Genomic DNA, 9,427 nt, shown 5'->3' on the forward strand with positions numbered 1-9,427 from the left:
AATATATATATATTAATATATACATAAGCTAAGTACATAAGATATACAACTACCTTTAAGAAACGTAGTTCCTTGTATAATGCATAAGTAGGTATCGTTGGGTCTCCTGGCACTATCTTTACATGCTATACAGAAATCAAACACGTTGTTCAGACAATATATACAGTAACACTCCTGTTCTATCTTATTAGACTTTCAAAAGTCTAGTAATTTGCTTCAAAGTTATTATTGCGGGAACAAAGTGACTTCAAAATACATTTAAACTAGCAGCATTAATATACTGCCTTGACACCCCAAGCCCCTTATGCAAAACAGCTTTAAATAATATCTCACGGCGGTAGCAGCTGCATTGTTGGGTGGCTTCTGTAGCACCTTGTGAACCATCTCCCACCTAATATCAAGCTCAATGTTGCTGCTTTTGTTGTCCCAGTGGTCTCCTAGTAGTACAAATGATGCATGTGCCTTTGTGGGACCCTAACAAAGTAATATGAAGCATCACAAAAGCATAACTATTCAAGATAACTATTCAATTAAAAACAAACTTAGTTGTTTTGTAGTTTCACGCTAAAGCAATAATAACTGATAGTTTAGATATTGTAGATTTATATACTTACAAGCGAATGATATCCACCCCATAAGTTGCTTTTCACCACATCTTCAATCGTCATAATGCTTCTACTGTGTTTTTCGAATGGCCCTAAAGTAAAATCAACCAATTGTGTCAATAATGAAAGAAAGAAAAAAGTAATAATAATATTGGCAAATAATACACTAATACAAACACTAATATTTATGAGCGTATCACATCTTTTATCGCATTGATCTTTTTTGCATGATGAAAACAATTGAAAACTGCACGCTCTTGTAGAGATCTCTGTGCAAATGTAAGGTACTCTCATTACTCTAGTTATCATATTTAATTCACAGAAATACTACGAGAAAAGATAATCAGACAGAATGAACCCAGTAGGTCCGAATGAGCATAAGCCTGTGCCTCAGACCTACCATCTATTGTCACAGTGTATGTTGACAAACCCATGTAGTCCTTGCGTTTGACAACCTCACTTCCTACATACACCGTGTGTTCAACATCATGTCCATTACACAACACCCATAAAGGAGGCAAGTCTTCTACAGTGCTGTCTATTACTCTATCATCTGGAGGAATGCATGGGTTACATGCCAGTGCATACAGTGAAAGAAAATATCTGAAAAGCAAAAGAAAGGTGAATTATATCACACTGCCGTTTTGAATGATTTTGATCGATGTAAATTCCAAATTTCATATTTCTTTGTAAGGTACCTTGCACGTGCAGAGTCTATAGGGTACCAGTCGCCTTTAACACTTCTGGGCTTTCTTTTTTCGGGAGTTTTGAATTTCCCAGTTGCCAGATCCATGAACGAGGTCTTTAGCGGTGAGCCTCCCAATTCAAAGCATGATGCACCATCTGTGGGAGTGCATGGTGGCTGACTACTACACTCACTCTCATCCAGCTGCTGTTCCTACAAATAATGTATAAAGCAGCAAAGTTTTTGGCTACCAGCACCACATATGCTCACCACTAACAATAATTCACGCATCAGCCAAATATGATACTGGTAATAAGCAATCAATTATGAATGAACTACTAAGATTTCATATAACTTATTTGAGAATTACAGTAGTTTGTTACTGACAGAAAACCTACACTAAGCAATATAACCCCCAGGCCACATTTCTTAAATGATCCCTCAATTGTTTGTGGTAGTCCAACTGACCTGTTAAAATAATATCAGCATCGAATTATTACATTAATTACTGGAAGCAAGAAAGCATTACAAGATGGCTTCATTTATATAACATACACCAACCTGGTTTACATTCTCTTGTTGGTGTTGAATACCCTGTAGAAGAAAAATGTCAATATCTTCCTGTTTTGCAGAACTGGCTAGAATTGGATAGCCTGCTTTCACACTTTTCAATTCAAGAGAATATTCCTAGAAAGAACAGACCACCACAGTATAGCCTAGAGATTACGCATTTACTTTGTAAATAAATTTCACGATAGACACAACCATTAATTGCACTACACATATTTCTTCTGTTGCAAATAACTACATGAAAACATGACTATTAATTATTCTATTATATCATGATATGAATGAAATACTACACATTATACTTACTTGAAAAAAACCATGTGATGGATGGTCTTTAATGTGGCTGAAAATTAATAAATTTAAAATTACAAAGTAGGACATAACACCAGAAATATAATTTTGTAAAGTAATGATGAAATGCTGATATATATAGCCGCAAACAAAATTGTGGGAAAATGCATGGCATTGTTAGATTTTCAAATGAGAAAAACAATGGTCAGTATTTAGTATCATACTCACAGGTAACTGATAATAGGATTTGTAGACATGTATTGTTGTATTTTTATGTTGAATTCAGCAATTTGTTTTATACACCACAGGTATACAAACACAGGCACTTAATTTGGTTGTGTCAATAACCAAATGGTAGTAAATAAACATGAGTTATATTTACTACCAAAGTTTCAATGTTTATGTAGGGGCCTACCAGATCACTGTGCAGTTCAATGGTTTTGCGGCAATTATGCCATTATATGCACTTCTGAGAAATAGAGCAGCTGGGAAAGAGTGAGCATCAAATATGCAACCCGCTTGCCTTATTTCAAACTATCACAGCACAAATGCACAATGAAATGCCTCCAGTTTTTGCGTCTGTTCGTGAACTAGTTCACTTGTTAAAATTTCCTCGCATTAGGGTACACCTGCCCTGGTGACCTGCATTTGCCCAGGAAAATCTCACAAAATCCTACAAAAAATTAGCCATCAGAATAGTAGCAGCACCACAGGGAGCACGAATTTTGCTTGTTCCACCAGGATCCTTCCTACTCTGTGGCAAAGGGAAGGGTTGCTTATATAGCTTAGTATAACACTTAAACTCATTATTGATGAATTATACCTGTTTCTCATCCAATCACCAAACTGTCCTACTTGTGGCAGTTGTGTTCTTGATCGCATTGCGCTTTTAATCCTGCAAATTGCACAAGAAATTACAGTGCAGGGGCGTGTACAGGGGGGGGGGTCCAGGGGGTCCGAACCCCACCCCCTGCTCGCGCAGAAAACGCATCTAAGGGGGGGTCTAATTTCAAAAAATTTCTGGGGGGAGGGGCCCAGATATAAGATATAACAGTTTTATTTTTCGCTTAAAACATAGAACAAGAATTTACAAGGCAAATAAGAAAATAATACCGCGAAGGGATGGCGAAAAGACCATACGGTCATCTAGTCAGCCATCCCCCCTTCGCTAGATACAATAATGTAACCCAAACCCAAGAGGATAGGGTTACAAAGTGTCCCTATCCTTTTCTGCGGAGGAATGCCCGAGTGAATCACTCGGGCCGGTTTGCTGGTGCGTTTTCAGATACTAGAACTTCCAAACTGGGTTTATTCTAAACACGAACCTTTCTCCGCTATTTGGGAACTTACTATGTATCGCAATACCTACTCTGTATTAAACTCGTTACAAAATTCGAAGTGACGAGCGGCGAATAACTTGAGCGGCCTATTTCTGTTGGACCTGTGACGTTACCGCATTCCACAATGCGCATAGCGATCGGCCAAACGCAGCGACCTCCGAATGGTCGGTGAATTCCACTTCTTCAAACCGAACGAACGCTCACCAGCGTCAAGCAGAAATTAGGCGCTCAAGTATATTCGCCCGCTCGTCACTTCGCAATTTTCCTGTAAGGCAGGCTTATATTATGGTTTAATACAGAGAATACTGCGATACATAGTAAGTTCCCAGATACGGTAGAAAGGTTCGTGTTGAGAATAAACGCAGTTTGGAAGTTCTAGTAGCTGAAAACGCACACAACAACGCACGCCCGAAGTGATATCACTCGGCCATTCTCCGCCAGAAAAGGATAAGGGACATCTTTGTAACGCCTCTGCCTCTTGGGTATCGGCGTTACATTATTGTATCTATCCCCTTCGCTAGCCTCTAGTAATATAGCCCGCAGCGATCGCTGCGCGGCAGGCCTATCGCGCGCAGCGATCCTGGCCGGCTATAGTACTGAGAGCTACCCCTTCGCGTGCTCGCAAGTTTGGGTTACGGTTAGACCCCCACTGGTACAAATCCTGTACACGCCCCTGCAGTGCCAAATTTGATAATTAATATCTTGCATAAACCCTATGGCTATACAGTATAGTATACTCCTATACACTATATAGGGAGCAAATCCACTTTAGCCTTAGCCTAGGCCAGGGCCAGGCACCTTAGGCTTAGCCGAACGAAGTGATGCACAGGCTTTCCGTATATCAAGGAATGATGCAAAAGGTTAGGGTTAGGGTTAAGGTTAAGGTTAGGATTATCAATCATTAATTATTAATGATATCAAAGTTGGGAACACTCCTAATGGAGCGTTAAGCAAAACTAGGCATACCTAGGTAAACAATTCTCGCGCCAATCCTTTGCGGAAGTAGTGAACCGATGTGCACATTGGTAAACGGAAGTTATTACTGCTGGGGTCGACAAAAAGTAGTTATTTAAATTACTTAACTATCAGATCTGAGCTATCGGCATAATATTTATAACACGTAGCGCATTGGTTGTGTTATTATAGTAGATTTAAATTAAACTAGTATCAATTTCTATGCATCTTAGATAGATTTATCGTGATACTATTTGCGCGTGTACGCGTAATGCGCGTGAATGTAGTTCGTCCTTTTCGTGGATAAGTAGAAGTAACTTTTCGAGTCTGAAAATTGGGCTCCCCAAGTTTATGATAAGATGGTGTGTATGATGATTTATTCAGCCTTAAACGTTTTAAGTGTAATGGTGAACACATGGTGCTTTCTTAAAATGAGCTTGTCACCTTTATTAGTTAATATTAATATGGATGATTTCGTCGTAAATGTTGGAACTACCCGGTTTCGCCATGTGTGGTGGCCATCTTGCACTTGCAGGATTGAATGCTAGTCTAGATATAACAACTTCAAACTTGACGTAGTCGCTTAGGTGGGCAGATTTAATTAACCAAAGCCGTAGTAACATTGTAAACGTGTTCGTTTTGTGACGAATTCAATGAACTGTTGCGCGGAACGTAGTTGAATAGCTCGGTAGTGGACACTAGTTGCAACATGTGGCTGCGTAAAGCAGGTCAACCTCTTCTCATTCCCGTTAAATGGCGTTATCTTATATAACTTCAAGTTATACTTGTAAGTTGTAATCAACGTAACTAGTGTTGTAGACCTAACTCTTTGTAATACTTTCAGACGACAGCGTTGGCCCGGCCATTAGTGGCTGTGTATAGTGAGAAGAATGAAGCAAGTGGATCAACCATTCCTCTGCCGGCAGTCTTCAGGGCTCCAATAAGGCCGGACATTGTTACTTTCATCCATAATCAGATGATGTGCAACAAGAGAATCCCCTATTCTGTTTCGGTCAAGGCTGGTAGGTCCTAATATGGTTACAGTAGTGCTGGAAGCTCGTGGGTTCTTGGGCATCCTGACGTGTGTCTGGCAGAACATCTTCACTTTTTAGCTCATCTGACATAGTCAGATGCAGCTTGTAGAATCGCACGATCGTCCGTCCGTCCGTCCGTCCGTCCGTGCGAGCGTCCGTCCGTCCGTCCGTCCGTCCGTCACAGTCTGGGCACGCAAATCTAGAAACGGCTCGACGTACGGTCACCGCATATTCGGGACGGGTGGCGGCCGCAGGTATCCGAGAACGAGTTGGGATGTCGAAGCTGCGGGCGTCAAAGGTCAAGCCGTCAAGAGGCTGTAAAGAGGCGGCTGAAAACATTCACTCCTTAACTTAACGGTATGGGGAATTGCAGGAATTGCCCGGCACAAATCTAAAACGCGCTCGACCTGAGGCTTCGTGATAGTCGCGTGTATAGCATCATGGTAGGAAAGCCATCACTGTGCGAAATTGGGCAGCGTCAGCAGTCATAAGGTCAATGGGCCAGCAGCCGGCAGATTTTAGACATCTTTTCTGAGGACATGGTCTGACGGGAGCCGATTGCGAAAAACTTTTTGTCTTCAGCGGTGACTAGCATTTTTATGACCTTTATTGAAAAGGGACCATGAAATGTCCTCTTCTTGCTTGAAATGCGAAGAGTAAGCTGTCGCCGCATAACCTTTTGACCTCAAAAGAGGAGGGTTAAAACATGCGATTTGTTTACTGTCTGTTAGAAAAGAATTTGACTGCCCGCGTCTTGCTAGTAGACTCTAATACTATGCCTGGATGTACGAAGGCTACAATGTCACAGTGAAATTTCAAAAGCCTAAATTTTGGTTGAAGAACGTTTATGCCTCCTTAAATCTATAATTTCTATGCCATTTCTGTACTGCTCAGTTATTATTACATGTAACGTATTGCACTCGCCAGTGCAGTGTGGTGGTGCTGTAGTTTTTTGCCTGCCGCTTAATTAGTTACAGGGGCAGCTCTCTAAATTGCAGCCTGTAGGCTTTGCGTAGGTAAATGGCATGAAGTGCCTAACTACGTCCTCCTGTCTTGCAAATAGTTGTTGCTACTACGCTACGATGGGGCTTCCATCTTTAATCTGAAGACACGTTAACGTAACGCGCTGATCTGTGGCAACTTTCATAAGATTCCAACAAACATTCCCTTTGAGAAGGTTTCCTGATAACCATCCCTGTGCATCACTGTTTCGGCGTGTATGTGAACACATTTGGGACTAACAGGGTTTACTAGAATCCCACCACTCCACCACAGAGTCACCGCAGTAGACGTTAGATGAGCGCTGTCGCTCCGCGGCACTTGTTGACTTTATTCTCAGTATAGTATTCAATAACATTAAAGTTCTGGTTAGTTCATAACATTCTAGTTATGATGGGTAAGCTTGTCTGTGTAATGTTTTTGTGAACAAAAACTTCAGCTGCCATATGCAATGTTACACCTCGTGTACCTGACACTGTTTTCATCTCTGATGCAATCCAGGTCATCAGACGTCGGCCGAGTCATGGGGAACAGGCCGCGCCGTGGCGCGTATCCCCCGCGTGCGAGGCGGAGGCACCCACCGCTCTGGTCAGGGAGCTTTCGGCAACATGTGCAGAGGTGGTCGCATGTTCGCCCCGACAAAGACCTACCGTCGCTGGCATAGGAAGATCAACATTAACCAGCGCAGATATGCCATGTGCAGCGCAATTGCGGCAACTGGCGTCCCTGCCCTGGTCATGTCCAAAGGTCATTACCATTTGATTTCCGTGTGCATGGGGTGCATATTTATTTAATAAAATTTTGTGTTTCAATATCTTTTTTGATCATGTGTGTGTGTGGATGTGCACCCGGGATTATTGGGGGACCAGGAATTGGAAACTTTATGGGTTTGGGAGACGTGTGCGAAATGCTGTTGCACGTTGACATCCTTGTTACACATGTATGGTTTTGCTTGTAGGTCACAGGATTGAGGAGACGCCAGAGATACCACTCGTGGTCTCAGACAAGATGGAGGAGCTGAAGAAGACGAAGGAGGCTGTATCTTTGCTGAAGAAGTTCAGAGCATACACAGACATTCTCAAGGTCAGTCACTCGCAAGTCTGTCGTAATCCGAAAAAATTGTGGCGTGTTAAGAAATTTTTGTTTCTGTTGTCATTTCTTTGCAGTGCAGGCTGTAATTTCAAGTTTTAAAACATGATCTGGCAAGTTCCACCGCAGTGTCTAGTAGGGGTGTCACGATACAATGCGTATTGTGATACGTATACATTGGTATAAAAAAGAGAAACAGATACAGAGAGGGGGGCCTGGGGGATTGTGGGGAGATGGGGCGTGAGAGAAAAAGAGATGCAGAGGTTCTGAACTCAACCGAAAATTGAACTCTGCTTCCAATGGGGAATTTTTCTTAATTTATTATTGTGACATAAAATGAGTATACTACCATCTCCTTTTACTCTGTTAATGTGTATGTGAAAATTTGTTAAAACATGCTAGGTGGGTTTGTAAAAACATGCTAGGTGGGTTTGTAAAAACAGAAAAATTGTCATGCCGAACCTCAAACAATTCAACATGACAAAGTATGACTTGCGTGAGATATGATTATTGATCATCCGTTGCGGGTGAAATGTAAGCGGTCTCAAATAACACAACTGAATAAGTTATACTTTCTTGTGTGGATAACATGGGTAGGAGCTTGATACATATAGATAATGGGTGTGTGCCTCCCTAAAGGTGTAACAGGCATGAAACTAGATTTTTACTGAAAATTGATTTCATCTTAATTTTCTGGTGCCTTGGTCAAACGTTAGACATCTATAGTGTCTGATTGATCGCACTTCTAGTGGTGTTCTGAACTGTACTATAGGTTATAAAGTCGAAACGATTCCGTGCTGGAAAGGGAAAGATGAGGAACAGACGACGTGTGAAGAAGCGAGGCCCACTAATTATTTACAACAAAGATAATGGCTTGAGGAGGGCTTTCAGAAATATTCCAGGTAAGTGTTCTCTAATTGTCGACAGGGCCTTCTAACGCTATGTCGTGTCCGACGATTCTTCTCAGTTGAAGCTAATTTGCGACATCCCATAATTCCTCTGGTATATATAATTATATACTTTAAATTTCTGCTGTGTTTAATTTTGACAATCCTGACACGGTCTTTCTGTTTTCACAGCTTGTTTCCAAACTAATAGTGTTTATCTTTGTGTTCGGGTCACTAGTGACACGTGTAATTTATTGAGTGCAATTAGCAACCGGGTAAGAATAATTTGGATCTCCGACATGCCTGCTGAAGTTCGTAGGGAGGACCCTAAAAGTAGATACTGTCATGAGTAGTGTTGAAAAACTCTAGCTCCTGTGCATTTTTTCCATTTTTTCAATGTGTAAATTGACAGGTTTGTTTCGAGAGATGTGAGCGTAGTTGATTTAGAGAATTTTTGAGAGCAGACAGGAGTAACAATTTTGTTGTTGTTGTTGTAGGTATCACACTTATCAATGTCAGCCAGTTGAACCTGATGAAGGTTGCTCCTGGTGGACATGTAGGTAGGTTTTGCATTTGGACAGAGGGTGCTTTCCGCAAACTAGATCCCTTGTACGGCACATGGAGAAAGGAGTCTAGGATAAAGAAAGCATACAAGTAGGTTGAACGCAATGTTGCGATGTGAATGATAGGAATGCGCTTTACATTTTGGTATACTCTATATCATGGTTCGCACAGTCCTTGAATTTGAGGGGTGTCCTTGAAATGTACTTGAATTTAGTAAATGTTGATTTTGTGCTTGAAAAGTCCTTGAATTTCATGAAAATGTCCTTGAATTTTTAGAAAGAATCCATGCCTGTAATAAAAAGAAATTTTGTACTATCAATAATGTGCAAACCTCAATAAAAATTGCGTTAAATGAGCTTAAAAAGCTATAGACACAATAGACAGTTAAATGATGATCACAAATTACAGT

The 9,427-nt window shown here is 41.1% G+C and overlaps 2 protein-coding genes across 2 annotated transcripts in view; one reads left to right on the forward strand and one right to left on the reverse strand.

The window, feature by feature from the left end:
* The window catches only part of LOC106808400 (protein zwilch homolog), a 9,840-nt gene extending 5,340 nt beyond the window's left edge, over positions 1-4,500 (reverse strand). Inside the window, exons 1-9 of the mRNA XM_014811111.1 lie at positions 4,458-4,500; positions 2,975-3,046; positions 2,167-2,203; positions 1,852-1,977; positions 1,304-1,503; positions 1,006-1,208; positions 615-697; positions 334-474; positions 54-125 (exon numbers count right to left, since the gene is read on the reverse strand). Of these exons, the coding sequence (XP_014666597.1) occupies positions 54-125; positions 334-474; positions 615-697; positions 1,006-1,208; positions 1,304-1,503; positions 1,852-1,977; positions 2,167-2,203; positions 2,975-3,033 (921 nt within the window). The 5' untranslated portion in view covers positions 3,034-3,046; positions 4,458-4,500. The remainder of the gene's footprint in view (positions 1-53; positions 126-333; positions 475-614; positions 698-1,005; positions 1,209-1,303; positions 1,504-1,851; positions 1,978-2,166; positions 2,204-2,974; positions 3,047-4,457) is intronic.
* Positions 4,501-4,719: 219 nt separating this feature from the next.
* LOC106808401 (60S ribosomal protein L4-A-like) overlaps positions 4,720-9,427 on the forward strand; it is an 8,138-nt gene continuing 3,430 nt past the window's right edge. Inside the window, exons 1-6 of the mRNA XM_014811112.1 lie at positions 4,720-4,807; positions 5,290-5,467; positions 6,980-7,225; positions 7,437-7,561; positions 8,340-8,469; positions 8,952-9,108. Of these exons, the coding sequence (XP_014666598.1) occupies positions 4,805-4,807; positions 5,290-5,467; positions 6,980-7,225; positions 7,437-7,561; positions 8,340-8,469; positions 8,952-9,108 (839 nt within the window). The 5' untranslated portion in view covers positions 4,720-4,804. The remainder of the gene's footprint in view (positions 4,808-5,289; positions 5,468-6,979; positions 7,226-7,436; positions 7,562-8,339; positions 8,470-8,951; positions 9,109-9,427) is intronic.

The sequence above is a fragment of the Priapulus caudatus genome, unplaced genomic scaffold, assembly GCF_000485595.1.
Source record: "Priapulus caudatus unplaced genomic scaffold, Priapulus_caudatus-5.0.1 Scaffold273, whole genome shotgun sequence".
Taxonomy (NCBI): Eukaryota; Metazoa; Priapulida; class Priapulimorpha; order Priapulimorphida; family Priapulidae; genus Priapulus; species Priapulus caudatus.